This window comes from Hippocampus comes, unplaced genomic scaffold (assembly GCF_001891065.2).
Source record: "Hippocampus comes isolate QL1 unplaced genomic scaffold, H_comes_QL1_v1.1 scaffold261, whole genome shotgun sequence".
Lineage (NCBI taxonomy): Eukaryota > Metazoa > Chordata > Actinopteri > Syngnathiformes > Syngnathidae > Hippocampus > Hippocampus comes.
The window spans coordinates 6,158,580-6,178,049 of record NW_017805824.1 but is presented as its reverse complement, the minus strand read 5'-3'; the positions used below and the strand labels follow the sequence as shown (position 1 = coordinate 6,178,049).

General features: G+C 40.6%; 1 protein-coding gene across 2 annotated transcripts in view; it reads right to left on the bottom strand.

The window, feature by feature from the left end:
- Positions 1 to 19,470, bottom strand: part of luzp2 (leucine zipper protein 2) — a 125,324-nt gene that overhangs the window by 38,705 nt on the left and 67,149 nt on the right. For both annotated transcript variants that reach the window (XM_019886549.1, XM_019886548.1), the window contains exons 3-5: positions 18,056 to 18,126; positions 15,930 to 16,011; positions 5,635 to 5,697 (exon numbers count right to left, since the gene is read on the bottom strand). In XM_019886549.1, coding sequence (XP_019742108.1) covers positions 5,635 to 5,697; positions 15,930 to 16,011; positions 18,056 to 18,126 — 216 coding nt within the window. The remainder of the gene's footprint in view (positions 1 to 5,634; positions 5,698 to 15,929; positions 16,012 to 18,055; positions 18,127 to 19,470) is intronic.

Genomic DNA, 19,470 nt, shown 5'->3' with positions numbered 1-19,470 from the left:
TTTATGAATTAAGTCAATCGGGCTGTACAGTGGATCACCTGTTCCATCTGAGTACAAAGTCACATCATGTCCTACCCATTCTCATTTCATTTAACTTAGCGCCCCATTTTCGCCAGTGCACTTTCCCCCGTGCATGAGCAATCGTATGTGCGAAATTACTTCTGACAGAGTCTTAATGTCGCAGAGAGCCTCCTTTTGTTCATACTATAGCTATTCTCAGTCACTGAGTACTGCACCAGCTGAGTAGTGAGAAAGCTATTAATACTTCATACTATTTATATCCTGCAGTGTATTTGTGAATTTCTTGGAAAAAAAGGCAATCATTTTCATACACATATTTTTTCAATGTAATTTACTGAGAGACCTTCGTGGTGTCAGTTGTCTAACACACGATGACGACACATTTTTCTCCCCAGGGTAACAGACAGATACAATGTATGCACTTTCTTCAATTTAAGCAATATGAACTAAGACCAAAAAAAGTGTCAATTGCAAGGACAGGAGTGTGTAGCAACGCTGTCCATTACAATTCTCCGTAAGGCTGATGAAATGCAATGGGAAGAGAACACATAGATAATATTTTCAGATTAAATGGCAGCCTCAAAGCTACCTCGTATCATGACACAATTGACATTCATGAGCAAGATGACAAGCCGCATTTAAAGACGAATACCTACATGGGTGAACAAGATTATCTGAAAAGATGATCCTTTCAGCTTGACTCTGAATTTCTACAGCATATTTTTATGAAGGCAGATGTTTGACCATTGGCCATGCTACACATTGTGTTCAGAATATACTTAAAGGGATACCTTTAAGTGGGCTGATATGTACCAGCATGGAGAAGCAGTGCTTCTCAATTTTCGCCTTTAGTGTGCTGGGACTTTTTGTGACATACTGGGATTTCACATGAGCTCACAGTCCCCAATCTTGTTCTATTTCTCTCTTGCACTTTGTTATACACGTTTGTCCCTTACGAGGCAGTCTCGCGAGTCAAGTGTGTGGCAGAAAAAGGACATGAAGAAGAATGGAGACCATAGAATAAAAACATATTAGAGCAAGTAGAAACTTTGAAATAAGTTACTGTTTAGACATTAGTTGAACCCAGCTGAACCCAAAAATGTTGGCGTGACTCCAAAAGGGCCAAAAGAAAACCTCGAGTGGTGATGAAGCGGGTGTCGACACAGGATGACACATTAATCTTGCAAGTTAGGAGAAGCTTCTAAATCACTTGTTGCCAGCAATGCCAACATTAATTGCACAGAACAAGAATGGCCAGACTCCTGGTGTCAAACAACCAAATAAGCTAATAAGATAGACCGTGAAATTTATGGAAAATGTAAAAAGTGCACGCTGTGGTGATATCATTTCATGAAAATAGGACATTTAAGTAGAGAGATGCACTGGTAATTTCCTCATCTCAAACAATTAATCGAACCAAAAATTAACAACAATGGTGGGTATACCCCAACAAAAATGTTCTGCGTCTCAATAACTCGTCATGTGTCCTTGAGCATAAATTACAGCTTGACATCCACGTCTCATGCTGTTCAGAAGTCGACTTATTGTCTGCTGAGGCATGACATCGCACTCTTCTTGAAGGGCAGCACTCAGGTCATTGAGCTTCTGGGGTGCAGAGTTTCAAGTGTCTACATGGCGACTCAGCTGATCGCACAGGCTTTCAATAGGATTCTGGTCTGGAGAAGGTGCAGGCCATTTCATTTGAGGTCCACCAATCTCCAACAGTCATTCCCTGATGATGCGACCTCAATGAGCTGGAACATTGTCGTCCATGAAGGTGAAATTCGACCCGTGTTGTTCATGTGCGGGCACAATTACTGGATTAACAATGTTATTCAGGTAGCATGGGCTTGTCACCGTACCATCAAGGATGAAACACATGAATTTTGCCGTAAAGCTTAGAGAAGGTCACAATAAATTCACCTGTTAAGGTTTGAATGTATTTTAGGTTCATCCTGAAATTTCACCTGAAAGCCCAAATATCCCAAAATTTTTGTTTGTAGTAAGCAGTGTGCATGTGCGTGTGTGTGTGTGTGTGTGTGTGTGTGTGTGTGTGTGTGTGTGTGTGTGTGTGGTCAACTGGTTAGCATGTAGGTCTCACAGTGGAAAATGGATGAATAAATCCTCCACCAAATACGATCCAAAACAGTCACCATCCATTCCTTTCAAGTCACTTTCTAACCTAATCACGCTAAAACCAATATGTGCCAAGCCAGTGGTACGGGTTGGTTTTAGCACGGTCAATTAATCACATTGAACCTGTGGCCAACCTATACGTACATTTAAACTATCCTGTGAGGAGTTAGCCACTTAACTCAGGGGAATTGGTGGTCTCCCCAGATTAAAAATATAATCCTGCAAAATAATTCACATTTTACATAAATGTACCTGTAATCTGATTACGTGCTGTTTTTCTTTAACTGTAATGGAAAAGTTACATTTTTTTTTTAATCTTGAATAAGTAACGCTGTTACATGTATCCCATTACTCCCAGAGCCTGAATGTAACACTACACCATCAGTAAAGTGCATATACAATAAATATATAACATGCATTTAAACAAACATGTCAGTTCCTTTAAGTTTAAAACATTCTCTGCACAGTTAATAAGGCTTTCATCATGGACACAGTAATGGATTCATTCATTCATTCATTTTCCAAACCGCTTTATCCTCACTAGGGTCGCGGGGGGTGCTGGAGCCTATACCAGCTGTCTTCGGGCAGTCGGCGGGGGACACCCTGAACCGGTTGCCAGCCAATCGCAGGGCACACAGAAACAAACAACCATTCGCACTCACACTCACACCTAGGGACAATTTGTAGTGTTTAATCATGTTTTTGGAATGTGGGAGGAAACCGGAGGACCCAGAGAAAACCCACACGAGCACGGGGAGAACAAGCAAACTCCACACAGGAAGGCTGGAGCTGGAATTGAACCCGGTACCTCTGCACTGTGAAGTCGATGTGCTAACCACTCGACTACCGAGCCGCCAGTAATGGATTTATTGAAATAGAATTGATATCAAGTGGGGCATGGGGAGTTGGGGGTGGAATAATTAGAACAAATTGGAATGCAACTAGCATGACTAAACAGATTGTGGCAGGTTTTACTGTAGTAGTTTAACATTGTTACTGCTTGAGTTTCTGAATGCAATACATTTTGTTAATAGATTCTGTGCATGCAGCCGGTTTAAATGTCAGGTCGTCGCAGCTGTCAGAGATGTTCTGCTGAGCACAAACGATGCTTTCTGTATGTGATTACATTGGCCCAGAAACCTTGGAAGGGCATTTACTAAGTGATGCAGATCTGGGACAGACAAAAAAGCAAATGTCAGCAATTAGCCAATCATATTATGATGGAGCAACTGGTTGAGACATCTGCCAGTGCAGTGCAAGCGCAGTGGCTTGCTGATCCTAAGCATTAGGGACACATTGTGGTAAAGCTATATCGCGGCCTAAAACGTATGACAAAAGTACAGTAATTCTCTCAGCAGTCACTGATGTGTTTCCAACCATGCTGCTGATATAGTGGAAGCAGAGCTTCTAACAAATAATTGACATTTTTGTGTTAAGACTGACTAACAGTCTTCTGGTTAACATTCTAACTCTAAAGTCTGTAAAAAGTGATTTTTTTTTTTTTTTTGCTTCCTTGACAAATTACCGATACATTCCACCATAACTTTTTAATGCCTCACAGTTGATATTCCAAGGCATGTGCATTTATTTCTTAGCTCATAATACTATCACCTTGAGTCTTTAATGACTGCTCAGTTATTAAGAATAAACTGCTGACAACAGCCCACATCCCCCCTTGCCCTGACTCAGCTTTTGGTTCTGTCCAAAGTAGTAGTAGCACTAGTTGACTGACTTTGTTTTGAAATAACGTTAACCAAGAGCCGGAAGATCGAATTATGTAGAAGAATAAATGTCATTATATATAATTCAAGTACTTGACGCCAACCAAAGATAACAATTTGAGTCGGTGTCGAGCACTTTATGTGGGCCATGCTGTTTAAGAGTAAAGCAATACCTAATTGTCAATTACCAAGGCAAATCATGGCCCTCTTTATTGGACATTTATCCACTTAAACAGTGTGCAATACAACCCACATGCACAGCAGCCCTTTGTATAAATCATTGATGTGATCACTTTTAATGGGTAAAGCACTTCCGAGCCAAGTCAATGCAAGTAATTATGACCAACCAATAACAGGCGTCGTTTAAATTGCATCCTTCAAAAAACTGCAGTATTTGCAATTAAAAGTGTTCCTTTAAACTCGCTAACTAACATTCCAGTACCAGTCAAAAGTTTGGAAACACCCTCGAATTCTTTTTTTTTTGTTCTTTTTCATGGTCATTCTTCAAAATCGTCGACATGTTCTCAATTAAGAAATGTAGGCATTCTGTAGGCGAGAAGTTTGCACGTTTTAAAACATTAATCGAGTCTCACAAAATAGCCTCCAACCATTTCACCAAGGAAACTAATATCATTTTGTGACACATTTCAAGTTGTGTTCATGTTGGGACACTGCTAACCAAAAGAGCTCAGCAAGAGAGCACTGGAAGATTAAGGCAAAGAACGCAGCAGGCCCAGACGGGGTCAGCTCCAGGCTCGTCAGGTCCTGCGCAGAGGAGCTGCGCAAGCTCATGGAGCAGGTCTTCAACCTGAACCTAAAGGTGAGGAGGGATTCAGAGCTGCAGAAGACATCTTACTGTATGTGGTGCCATGCTCAAAATATAGCATCCAGAAGCCCTCAAAGGCCACAGGTCAGTGGCGTTAACATCAATTCCAAAGAGGACACAGAAGAAGCTTTTCTTCAACCACCAATGTCCCCTGGTCAAACCTTTAATGGAGGCGGCACCATTTGCTTACTTGCCCGTCATCTGCCTTCTCTCAGCGAGTTATTTATCACATGGAGAAGCCCGGATGCACCGTGAGCATCAGGTTCTTCAATTCCGCCCGTGCTTTCAGCACTCTCCAGCCTGGCCTTATGAAGTGCCTCCATGACCAGCCAGTTTGTCAATTTGTCAGAAATGGTGGTCATTAATTACAGGAAAGGTCATGTTTCTAACACTCTTCCTCTTCATTCAGTGTACTGCAAACATGTATTGCTCTTCAATACTGTCACTCCATCAGTTTTCTGAAGAATCTGGATGAGTTTGCGGACTGGTCAGGGCTGCATCAGCTTACTCGTTCTGCAAATGCCGCTAGTGGATCCATCAGATTTATCAGTATGAGCTAATTTGGTCCTCCACCCATGGTGCATGGTGTGTCTCACTGTAACATGTTTGTTTTTGCATCTGCACAGGCTTAAGAAGTACGACACTTTCGTCTTTACAAAGCACCTTAAAATGTTAACGGCTGCTGCAAACACCCAGTTCAGTTGATGGCAACAAGGACGCCAATCAAGTCTTCTGAGATTGTGAGAAAGCATTTGTAGTACATTAAATGGAATGTCAAGTGTACATGGGAAAGAAAGTGGGTTGATGATTACGGTAGTTATTTGCAATTATTTTAGATAGACAGCAGAATTCAGGTATAAATTGAAGAACATGAATGAAAATGGAACTCAGTGCTCAAACAAAACTTGAACGATTACTGAGATGACTCACCTCTTGCTGTAAATCCTTGATGATTTTGGTTTTCTTTTCCATCTCTGCTTTAATCAGTTTAACCTGAAGACAGACAAAAAAAAAAAAGAGCAGTCGTTATGAATGTTATCTGACTCCCCTTTCAGTCCTCATTCATCATCATTTACAAAGAATTATCCAACATCCATCCATCCATTCATTATCTGAACTGTTTTATCCTCACGACGGTGTGCTGGACCCTATCCCAGCTGACTTTGGGCAGTAGGCGGTGTCCACCCTGAAATGGTTTTAATAAATGTGGTTATGGGAAGGGCAGAACCACACAGTGGCCAGGGGTGGCCAATGCCATCCCTTGTCACTCTTTTTCCACATTTCGGGAAATATGGATGATTTTTCTTTCCATTTCACATCAATGCAGTTTTCTTAGACCCCTTTGGTAGAGTGCTAGTTATTTATAGTAACTGCATGATTACAATACATTGAAATTGTTCTGAATTTGAAAAGTGCAGTATCCTGTCTTTGGTAAAAAAAATAAAAAAAACTTAGTTCTTAGTCAAAGTCAATCAGACATGACTTTCACACTGTAGCAAGCAAACAACATGGCCAACAAGTCATTGTTAAACATGCCATCCAGAGTCATTGTTTCATGAAATAAAATGCATGTATACGGAATACAAATCTTGCCCATCACATTCATAATACAAGCAAAACCTACAAGCAATGTTTAGAATGGTGAACTTAAAGATATATTCCAATCAGTATTTATATAAAAGAGCCAGCTAATATCTATCCATCCCTCTAACCATTAACCGACCGTGCATCTTTTTGGAATGTGGGAGGAAACCAGAGTACCTGGAGAAAACCCAAGTGTGCATGGGGAGAACATGCAAACTTCACACAGGAAGGCCAGGGCTTGGAATCGAAACCATGACCTCTGCACTGTGAGGCAGACGTACTAACCAGTTGCACACTGTGCCGCCCCCAGCTAATATATAAGAGAGCGAGGGAGACAGAGAAACAGAGATGGAGGGAAAGAGAGAGGGAGCACAAGAGAGGACAGAATTGAGGCTGTATTTTACATACAGTTTTAATGCTTTGAGAGCCCTTGAAAGAGGTCATCAAGATCGGCCACGTGACAAAGAGGAACATAATCATAGTGTTGGTGACCTCATACCAGGAATGCACCTTAGGGAACTGTAATCTAAGTCATGCCGGTTGACTCAGAACCCAGAGTGTGGCAAGATAACATCAGGGTTTTTCTTTGAGCCTTCCAGTCTTTGTCAGAGCCAAAGGGAGTGATTTAAAAAACAAAACAAAAAAAAAAACACCACCAGCAGTTGAGTGGCAAAGTGTTTGACGGGTTAGCACGTCAGCCTCAAAATTCAGGTCTGCCTGTATGGTGTTTGCATGTTCTCCCTGTGCGTGCATAGGTTTTTATCTCCAGCATGCATGGCAGGTGAGCGGAACACTCGAAATTATCCCAAGGTGTGATTATGAATGTGTTTGTTTCATGGATTGTATCCGCTCACAAAAAGAGACTTGAGCAGTCAGCAGCGACATGCTACTTCAACAGCAAGGTTGAATTTTAAAAGTTGAATAAAACACGGTTTAAGTGTGAATTCTGTTGCACCAAACCTTAAACCAAGTTTCAAATAAGACAGATTAGATTTAAACCTTTCTTTACACCTCAGTTTAATTTAAACTCTTAAATCAAGGTTAAATGTAATTCTGTTGCACCAGAACTTTAAATTCCAGTTTAAACTGATCGAGAATTAATTTTAAGATGACAGTTGAGATGGTTTCTTTATCATTGGCTGCATTTTTTTTTGGACATAAGAGCAAAAATAACGTTTCTTGAAGAAAATTGAGAGACAGGCTCAATCCACTTGAATTTTACAATGACAAGGAGCTTTTTACTACCGGTAGCGTCTTTTATCAGGACGTGGAATAAAAACAGCCCTCTGAAACTAAACCATCAGGTGCACCTGCTTTTGTATAAAATATAGACATGTTCTTTTCATTGCTCTTATTGCATGTTACTTAGTGCTGTTCAACCTGTCCTCCAGATGACAAAACTTGATTATACTGTAGCATATGAATCACAAGTGGTATCCATGGTAACATCTCTGAATAAAGGATTGTGTCATTTTCTGCTAATCAATTTCCCATCTACTCAGTCCCCATTGGAGGTCCCATGCCGTATTTGTTTTGGCTCTTTTAGAATCTTTAATGTCCTTTCATCGGATTTGGAAGTTAATTTGGTTTTGAAATGCCCAAGCGTCTTCCTTTGGCCAAAAAAGGGTTGGGGTTATTTCATGATTTCTCATGATTATTTGCCCTGACTGAATCACTATTCTTCTCAATTTGAAAATTAAAAACAGCTTTCCTCTGAATGATAGTTGGCAATATCTGGGCGTTTTAGGAGGCCATGCCGGCTCTTCCATCACTGCAAAGCAGCATTCATCAAGCATTCGTGACTCACACCCGCATATTAAGCAATCTGCTATGAACAACAGGCCTTTAAGCTTTTGAGGCTGTGCATAGAGCAAATTGTACTTCAGCATAATTAGAACCAATCAAGAGATAGTGTAACAATCAAGAAAGTAGCTTGTTGCTACAGAAAAATGACGTGTATAAGAGGGGCGTATTTTATATTGAAGCTCGCTCAATCCCCATTTATTTGAATGTAACCAGCGCATTATTCTGGAAAAGTTTGGCAACAATGACTGCAGAAGATGGGAAGAAATGTACTGATTAACTGACATGGGATATTTTGCACCCAGGTGGGAATTTGAATGGTTGACCTGTTGGGTGAGAAAGTAGGTTGGGCAGATTCATTTTCAAGAGAATCAATGAGATTGGAAGAGACAGCCCTACTCTATTTGTGTCTAATGGTTCATGCCATCCACCATCTGCACCACAAATGAAAACGGCCTGGAAAGAGATTGCCTAATGCCCAAGGATTTCAATGCTAGATTCTGCTCCGTGGGGGAAGACCCATATACTTGATCGATTTCAAGTATGTCAGTGAGACTCAGAAGTCAACCTGAAAGAAAGAATGACAATGACTTGAACCACACAGCCATCCTCTCACTGGCAAGGGTTGCTGGCATACATCTTACAACGTGAAGTCCAAAAATGGGATGGCCAGAACACAATCACATCCAAACACATGTACAGTAGGACAAAACTAATGATTTCTGAGTTTATCACAGTCAAATGAGAAGTAACTGTTTCCATTTGTGACATTTATACTGTGATCGTCAGTCCTCATTATCCCACTCTACCGTGATATTTATCTGTGACAGACAAAAACTGTGTGCTGTGATCTTGACTCTGACATGGCACAATTACTGTAGATTGATAGACTTGAAAAATGCCTTATTATCTTTTTTTTCTCATAAACCCACATATATCTGATTTTGGATGATTTTTAAAGAAAAACAAAGTGCAACTTTCAAGAAATTACGGAAATACAATTTAATGAGCATAAATGTCAAACGCAATAAACTTGGAGAAATTTGGGTTGACTGTACACTCAAATCAGAGAAATCCTGTGCCCTGTGCTGTTATTTATCTACCTAATCTACTGTATGTAGAAAGCAGGTGTTCAAAGCTTTTCATTGCAGTTTCATAGTGTGCATTATCACCCCCTGAACAAGCATAAACAGTAGGCATATTTTTTTTTATGAGTATAAATGGAAAATCCCCACAGCATTCTGCCCTGCACGGTGAATCGTTGATGGTTAGTTTATACAGTTGTTGCCGTAGAAGAATGTTTCAATCCATCAGCCTTATGGACGCACCTAACATTCAAAGCATGTTGAACTAAGGCTTACAAAATAAACAATATTGACATCATATCAGGGTACACTGAAAATAAAATGACGTCTTTGTACGGTTAGGGCAACATGCGCTTGTCACTAGTGTAATGATGCCCTCAAAAGCACTTATTTGATACCTTTCCCCAAATTCACTCTTTTACAACTGAGGAACATTTGTTTTCCTTTGGCCGTGGACCACGGGCACAAATCAGATGACGGTAATAACTGCTCCCATTGGTTAGCTGAATTTGAACGAGATTCGCCAAACGTGTTCATCTTTGTGATTAAATCGACGCTCGTTAATCATTTATTCAGCCTAAAAAGCATTTGGTAGATGATACACACCAAGTGCTCATAAGGTGATTGCAATCGGCTTGCATATTAATACCCTCATGAAATTATACGGAATGGTGTGGTATCGGTTTGATTGATTGATTAATGGTTTGAATTTATTAGTTGATAGCACAGAAGACAGTACAACAAAACCTTCCATGACTCAGATGGGCATCACGGCGGATAAAAACACAATGAAGCCCAAGGACGTATTCCCATTGTGGTCCTCGTCACACAGCAGGAGAAACAAAGACATAAAAAGGCAGCATCATATGATCAGCAAATCTAATGCGTTTCAAGCGTTCAATCAACACAAGTGAAAGCTATATCTGTGCATTCATTTTTATTTGAAGTGCAAAACCTGGGTCATAGGAGTAGCAGTGCAATGGCTTAACAACTTAAAAGTGAATTAATTAGATAATTACAAAAAAAAATGTGTATATTTAACTACTGCTTTGTATCAAGCGTTTAAGGCAGTGGTGTCAAACATACAGCCCGCGGGCCGGAACCGGCCCCCAAGGAGGTTCAATCCGGTCCGCGGGATCATTTAAAAGTGAAAAAAAATGCATTAAAGACACAGAATGAATATTTTAAATAAAATGCAATTCGTGGATTATCCGCTAGGGGGGCACACTGTTTTGATCACAGTAGAACAGTGTTTTTCAAACTTTTTTGAGCCAAGGCACACTTCTTTCATTGGAAAAATCTCGCGGCACACCACTAGCTGAAAATGTGAAAAAAAAAACGCTTATTTGAATAATTAATGTGTTACATTGTTACTCTAAACGTTTTTAGCATTGAAGAATGACATTATAACAGCTTGAATTGGAATCAAATGAACACGAAGAAAAAAGTATTTTCACATCTTTCATATTTATTGTTTCACCGTCGTCCTGCATTCATGCATCACAAATTTGCTTGTCTCTCGTCTAAAGACAAGGCAATTGGCTAGCTGTTGCTGCTCCCTAGCGGTATGGGAGGGTACTACACGATTCATTTCTGGGCGATAGACTGCACAGGCATACAAATTGGATATTTTCCCGCGGCACACCTGACAATGTCTTGCGGCACACAGGGTATTACTTACTTTCACTTTTATTTTCCTTACATAATTTTTGTTTGCATTTTGTCATGTTATTGTATGTTTTATATATGTTCAATAAACAATCAAACAAACTGAAACAATCAAACAAACAAACAGGGGTTGAAAAACACTGCAGTAGAAGACAACATTGTTTTGATTGGGGAAGAAAACAGCAGTCTCAGTCTGTCACTGAGATAGACCCAACGTAGCAAATGATATGAAAGCGCCAATCAATGTTTCTTGAGACCAAAACAAAGGAAAGAGATGATATTTTGGTGATTCATAGTACAGTATGGTATAATGTTAATGGTTCGGCCCACTTGACATCTACCGAGTCCGTATGTGGCCCACAATGTGAAATGAGTTTGACACCCCTGGTTTAAGGGCTATACATAAAACAGTTTTTACCCATTAGGGATTTGAATTTACACGGGACTAAGTCTGGTAGAGTGCAGACGAGTTTTATTGACATGGGAAAAATAATTTGAAATGACTTAACAACCGATCAGCATTTTCAGGTAAATTGTGTGTTTCTCTACCCGTAACCAGTTTAGTTTTTTTTAAGTGCTCAGAGTCCTGGGGCCTCATTGATCAAAGAGTGTGTAGAACATATCCTTTATCATTTTAAATTTTGTGTATGCGGAAGTACAAAAAAACCCTAAACAAATCAATATTCATCAACTATGTAGATAGGTCGTACGTACACTAGTAAGTCATGTGTGTTGATAAATTTCAAATGATCTAAAGTGTCACACTCACGCAGAATCAGCCTCATTTTTACACACTGTGTGTGAATTTACGAATGGCCTCATGCACAAGTCCAAATTGATAAATCATATATTTTGCCTGGGAATTTTCATAAGTATGATTTATGCACACTTTTGTGAATGCCTCTCCCCATTTGTGCGAGAATGAACTTTGGGGTAACCCTAACGAGCTTGTTCTCAGCAGCGGTCTGCGGTTTATTCTTTAAAATTCACGAGGGACGGGAACACCAGGTGATGGCAAGCGTACTAAAAGTGGCTCTGAACAAATGACCTTGCCAAGATGAGAAGGGTTCACTGATTTGAAAAGGCTGACTTTGGGTGGAAGGTGGCCTACACATCGAAATGGTTGCCAATCTTTCGCAGGGCACATATTGAGATGACTAACTATTTACACCCACATCCACACCGTCACTAGTGGGATCCCACACGAGTCAGGCGAGTGTGCCACGACTCCATCAGCGACTCTGTTATCTAACAGGCATCCAAGGTAATTCATTTTCTCTGTGGATTTAATGATTCCTATTTGGACCTCAAAACCTGGTGACTTTCCCAGCCTGATTTTACTGCCAACAATAAGGGCTTCTGTCTTGCCCAGGTGGGAGTGAAAGCCTGTTTGCAGCTCGCCAATCACATCTCCTCTGCAACTCAGAGCTCAGAGTGACCTCAACTACCAATTTCTTTGAACGATCAACCATCAAGACCAAGTCATCGGTACAAAAGGAGATAATAAGAGACAGCGGTTTTAAAATCATGATAACATAAAAGACAAAATAAATGCCTGAGTATGCTTCCCTGTGGCACTACCCATCCCAGAGTTATTCCACTTGGAAGAGTGCCATTCACTTCCACTTTGAGAACAGTTCTCCATGTACGAGCTAACCCAGTTTATTCACATATCATGAAAAGCTATAGCTTTAAAATTAGCGATGTTGGTATGATCAAGTGCATCAAATGCATTTCGTAAATCCTACATGACCATACAGAATTTATCAGTCAACCTCCTTCCTGACATTAAGCATGTCTCTGTTGAGTGTGCTTTCCTAAAACCAGATGGAAATTTAAAAAAAAAAAAGTTATTTGATGAACAAAAAAAAAGAACTAATTCATCGGTTCTTTTACTTGCGTTTCCATTATTTTCGACAAGGCACTCGCAATTGATATCAGTCTATAATTATGTGGATCACTTTTAGTGCCCTTTATTCAGAAAGGAATCACTCTTGCTTTCTTAAATTCCCTCAGGAATGTCCCTGTCATTAGATTCAAACTAATCTGAAAGTTGACAAAAGCAGCAATTTCCTTTTCAGCATCTCTGAGAAACCTGGCTGCTAGGAAGTCTGGCCCAGTGCCTTTGGTGGGATTTAGGCCACAAATTAGCTTACAAACAGGCCCCTCTTTGGAAGCACAAGAGTTCAAACGTGCCTGGCTCCTTTTGACAGTAAAAATGATTAAGATGTTCCATCCCACAGGCCTTTGTGGGTTGAGGGAGTTTATCCACCAGCTGTTTCGCAATAGTAGCAAAACGGGAATGTAGATGTTCCACATCCTCTTTTTTATCAAATGTTACCACACCATTAATAGCAAGACTAAAATTATTGGATTTGGATTTGACTTCAGAATTTTAGGCATCCAAGACTTTTTTTTTCTGTCATTTTTACATTCACTGTTTTGGTCACTTTAGAAATTCTTTCATTTCTTGTGAAACTCTGAGAAGTCTTTCCTGTTATTATAAATTCAACACTATTATTCCTTTCACATGTGAGCCAAAGTATGTCCTCTTTTATCCACTTCTCTGATCATTTTTGATGGACCACATAATCAAGACAGTCAAGAAAAGCAGAATTGAAGTGATTAAGTGCTTCATCCGCATCATCTTGACATTCTGAAACAGTGGAGAATGTCTTATTCTTAATAACCTCAATGAATGCATTTTGTTCTAATGTTTCAGGCTTCTCAGTCTTACTGGGTTGTGCTAATTGTAGGTTGTCTACTAAAAAGGGAGGTGAAGCCAAGCCAATGGGTTGGCAGCCGCTTATTGTCTTCACGGCGGGTCAATTACCGGCCAAGCGTCGTTGACTAATGACACGGCCGTCACCTTAGCATGTGATGATGGTGAGAAATTTGACGATTGCCGCCCGTGATTCTATTCCACGTCACCAGTCAGAATGAGAATTAGGGCAACCTGGGTAAATCCTCTGCCAGATCGTTTGTCACTCATAGTTTACTGTGATTGACCGCGCCTGAAGCAGCAGATAATAGTGCTAGTGTTTGTGCGTTACACACAGACTTTGAAGATTTTTGCTTAGCATAAACGCTGGAAAAACTTTTCAAAAGCTATTAACAGGTAGTGGGCATCCCTTTTGCTTTATCGACATCCTGCAATGTTTGCTTCGATAAGTGAGTCGATATTAAAGGAGACTTTTGCTGCCGCCGCAGTTGAAAGTAGTTCTCAGATGTAAAATAAATTTCTCTGACATCCTTTCGTTAAAATGTTATGACTCTCAACAAGTAGTAATGCAACATGAATTCTGTTGATCTACGTTACTGCATCTGGAGCACTCTACATTTCAATTGAAAATCACAAAATGTTTGAACTATGTTTGATTTAGTTTGAGTGAATAATGTGTTTATCTTTATGTCAAGCCGACTTGAAAGGTTGGTGTTCACCCACTTTTAGTTTTTTTCCCTCTTTGCTGTCAGAGGAACCTGGAGCAGCCAAGAGATCTCGCATCCGCCCCTCACTTTCTTTCAACGCCGCTCAAACGCTCATCTACGCCTTCATCACCTCCCACCTTGACTACTGCAACAGCATCCTCTACGGTACAACCTCCAAACTCCTCAATAAACTACAGTACATCTAGAACGCCGCCGCCCACCTTCTCACCCACACCCGTGATCACATCACCCCCGTCCTTAAAAACTTCCAAAGGCTCCTCGTTCCCCAGCGCATTCAGTTCAAACTCCTCCTACTCCGCCTTCACAATCAGGCGCCCTCCTGCCTCTCCGTTCACCCATACACTCTTCCCGCAACCTGCGCTCCTCAAAGACAAACCTCCTCGCCATCCCCGTGACCAGGCTCAAAACCTGGGGGGTCCGAGCCTTCTCTGTCGCCGCCCCCACCCTCTGGAACGCTCTACCACGGGGGTCGGCAACACGAGGCTCCAGAGCCGCATGCGGCTCTTTAGCGACATCTAGTGGCTCCGTGGAGCTTTACAAAAAATGTTTGAAAATGGAAAAAGATTTTGATAGTGGGCTAATAGAGCTCAAATAGATAGATACATGTTGCAGCTCCGAAAAAGGAGAGCTATGGTGTTGGTTTTTTTAAAACGTACACTTTATTTATGCTTTTAACAGTCTCGACAAACACAGACACGTCTGCGTCCGACTCCGTGCCTTCTCTCTTCTCGTTCGACTCGAGAGGCGTTCAAAGACAGACTCAGAAAAGCGGAAATTAAAGATCACTTCACTGACACTAAGAAAAGCGAAGTTAATGAACCAAAACAAAAAATCAAGCGAGGAAATTACAAGATAAATTCTATGGGGGCGTTTGTGAACACACAACAAAGGAATGAATAACATAAACAATTCTGAGACAGTCCAGTCTCCTACATACATACAGCATGTGTTTCCTTCATTCTAAGTTTTATAGAAGGCTTTTATTTTTTTGCGGCTCCCGACATATTTGTTTTTTGTTTTTTTTGTCCTATATGGCTCTTTCAACATTTTGGGTTGCCAACCCCTGCTCTACCACAACACATCCGTACTGTACTGACCTCCAATCCTTCAAATCATTTCTTCAAACTCACCTTTTCCGCAATGCTTTGAACACCTACGAATCTCTTTTACCCATTTTTTGCTTTGTCTTTCTTCTTCTAAATGTGTTTGTTTTAAATCATGTCTGCTTGGCTTTAAGTGTACATTTTTATCCCGTGTTTTAAACTCTTGTAAAGTATCTGTGAGTGTGATGAAAAGCGCTTTCAAAATAAATGCATTGTTATTATTAAGATAAATGCATAAAGAGCATGCAAACCCCATCCAGAAATGCCCAAGTCGACCAACTTTGTTGCTGAGAGGCAACCACACTCACCACTGGGCTATTGTTCTCCGGTTTTATTAATCTCTAGTTGGGGATTGAATGAAGGGGACAGACCACTTTCTCTTGCCATTTTCTAAGAGTGTCAAGTGTTGAGTGAAGGAGCTGACAGAAAGCACTCCTGGCTAATAAGCCCGGGTCACGAGGGGCCCGCGTGACAGGTGACAGGACAGGTTTGAAAGGACCGGATGTTGATGGTCAGGTCAAGTCTGTCTTACTGTGGCCTGCTGCTTCTCGGCTCTGTCGTTTGCCTCATCCAGCTGCTTCTGCAAGGCAGCCTGGAGGGACTTCATCTCGTCTCTGTCAATCGTGAAGCAAATGAGAAACTGTTAGCACACTTTCCACACATTCTTAGCAACTTAGACTAGCAGTATATGGCGATATTCCAAATTGCAATGCTCGACAAAATGTTTGCTCATACAGTCTTGTGTGTAGCTTGTGAATGTTTTATTTATTTATTTTTTTCCATGCCACAAGCAAATGTCATACGTTTTACATGAGTCCAAGTCACAATTACAGCTGCAAGGCAGTTGGTGAACATAAATAATGAATCCATGTTGTGATTTTAATTTTGCAAATCGAAGACTTGGGAAATATATCGTCTCTTTGTAACTTCGTTCTGAGTACATCAACATTTGTTGTCTCATTTCCATTTTGGGGATGAATAATGCAAACATTATGTTTTGCGCTTGGCACTTTCTGAATGAAGAGATGTTGAACAACTTGAACTGAACTTGTTCAATTAGTCATCCCTTGGTTATGCTATTTTTTTCATTAAATTGCTGCATTTCTCTGCTGCAATGTCAGAACCTTTGTTTTGCCATCTATTCTCCTAATGGCCTCCAAATCAAGTGCATTATTACATCCAATCTCTCCTGTGGCTTGTTAGTCCCAAATCATATTAAAGTTCTTTTTAATTAAAGGAGCCTTGCCAAATGCAAATGCTATTAAGGCCATTTGACTTGCGATCCACACGGACATGGTGATGGCGTAGTATGAAGTATTCATCGTGTTTCGTAATGCACTTCCCGTTGAGCATTTGGAACACTCTACAGACTTCATGCTATGTTCATTATGTTTTTTAACGCGAATGCTAATGAATCTAAATATAGATACGGGTGTTCCCTTGCTGTTTGATGCTCATGCTACCATATTGCAAAAGTAATACCGTACACTTTGACTGGAGACTTAAAACTGTGATCATACAATCTATTTGCAGCTTTACACGACAAGCATAGTCAGCCAGCGGCAGAGTAAACTAGCAATGTCTGTGAAGGTAAAAAAAATAAATTTAAAAAGCCATTTGCATTGTTTGTGTTGAAAGAATCTCTTTGGAATAGCCGCCCAATTCTTTTAAATGCCAGTGGTCTTTGTTTGGGCCTTGCCAAAAATCCTTGAAAATGATTTCCTTTTCAGGGAACAGCCACCCACGACTGCTTTGGCATTTCATTTTTATTCTCATCTCTTGTGTCCCTTCCTTGGAAAACACTTCTACAAACAAAATCAAAAAGCGCCCACATGGACAGGAAAGGGCACAGTGATTGTGAGGTTAACGCAGAGGTACGCATATGACAAAAGAGGCCAAATAGGTGTCGAAAAGTCTAAATCTTCTCAAGAAACCCCCTTAGAGTAATCCATCAGTATAGCGTCAGAGAATCACAGTATGGAGTAGGTGTCAAAAATAAGTGATTGTGATTCATCATACCGTCTTCTGTCATGACGGAACCAGCTAATAATTACACTTAGCACACATCGGACTCCATGGGCGGATTAATAACACTTGCTACGAAAGTTGTGGCTCGGTGCTTGGTAAACAACACTAAGCAACAACAAAGTGCTGCTCTCCAGGGTTCTCAGCTTCATCACGTGAACGCTGCCATGCGTTGGCGATAGGCTATCGATTGGCTATCGATGTACTGTATGTAGAAGACTGGACTTTAATCAGTCTGACATTTCAGAGAGCAAGGAGGCCGCAGATGACTCCTAATCATTAACAGTCTCATTACACACAACATTAATCAGATAATCCAAACTGGAGGAACACTTCAGCTAAACAATTTTCCAGCTCGCTTGCAAAAAGATAGATTGCCAACCCAGGAATGGCATGGGTCTCTTATTTCGCACACAGTATATGGTTGGATTCAAAATAGTCCACTTGCATTCTGGTGTATGTGGATTCACAAGACAACACTGCTGTTAAAAGATTAATTGATTTGGTTGTGAAGGGATGGATGAACAATTTCCCAATTTTGGACTATAAAATGCGACTTTTACATGATATTTGTTGCAAATGTTTTCAAACTTGAAATTCAAATCTAAAGAGGAGGAGTGCTGGTGTCCTTACCTTTGTTTGTGGCTGAGCTCCAAAATCCTTTGTACGTCCTTCTTGGCAACTGAGTCATCGTTTTTCAATGACTAAAAGAGAAAGACACAAGGAGATTTTTGCATATTAAACAATGACCTCCCCATGAGTGTTCGGGCAAGCAAGAACACTTTGTCAAAGGGGTTATGCTGTTTTTTTTGAAAAACAAACGTTGAAGCAAGATAATCCTTGAATACTTAGTAGTGGCAAGGCAAAAAACAGATGAATCTTAAAATAATTGAGATGAATTCCATTAACATGGAATTATGCAGCAGATGTTCCAATGTTGTTGATGATGCCCCAGAAAAAAAAAAAGTATGTAGCCTCCAACAATCTGGCTATGATGTCTGAACCAATCCTAACAAGGGGTAAAGGGAGAAGCGCTGAATTTTATTGTATTGAATTATTTTTCCTAGTCCCGAAGAAATTGCCTGATGGGTAATTCTGGATTAGTCAAGTCTCTAATTACTTGACAATCCCTTGAAGATATTTTTGGTTGCTATGAATCTGGAAGAGAGTAATAGGACTCCAAAATGATATTGCTTATTTTAAAACACGCTTGAAGGTAAATTCTATGGCAATTAAAATTGCATTCCCGCAAATCCCATTTCCATTGGTGGTACAGGGATGCTTTTCCATTCTTCCATGTCCCCAACGGCCCCTCATTTACATTTATGTTCAGGAATGAGGCAGGCACTGTTGACAAATGAATATTAAATCAGTCAAAGCCCTTTTGAGCTATGCAAGTGGAGGAGGAAACGTGTTTTGACTCCAAAGTCATTTGGTGTACAATTTGGAATCTGACCCACATTTTCTGAAACGACGCCGCTCACAAAATTTAGGAGTTTGAACCACCATCATGGAACGTGCCACATGAGATAACAGTGAACTTGACTGCAGCTTTATAAAAGTTGCATTTTATCTTTTATAACACTTTCCTTACTAGGATCGGGGGGGCTGTCGCTTCGCTGATTTTGTTCAGCAAGCGGCATGCTTGCCGATGCGCTAAACCAGGGGTAGGGAATTCCGGTTCCTCGAGAGTCATATCCTCCGTGTTTTAGAGCTCTCCCTAACGCAACACACCCGATTCAATTGACCATGATCGTGTCAGGCTTCGACAGAGCTTGCTGATGAGCTGATCGTTTGAATCAGGTGTGTTGAAGTCGAGAAAGATCCAAAACAGGCAGGATGTGGCTCTCGAGGAACCGGAGTTCCCTACCGCTGCGCTAAACAGTCGACCACCCGGCCGCCCACTGCCTTCGCAAATATTCGCAATGGTTCATTGTTCAATGGAATTGAGGCTTTTGTAAATGTCAGAAAATATTTTGTAACTTGTATGTGTACTTGATGGATACAAAAAAATTTAAAAACATTGGATGAACCTGGAAATGCAAGTG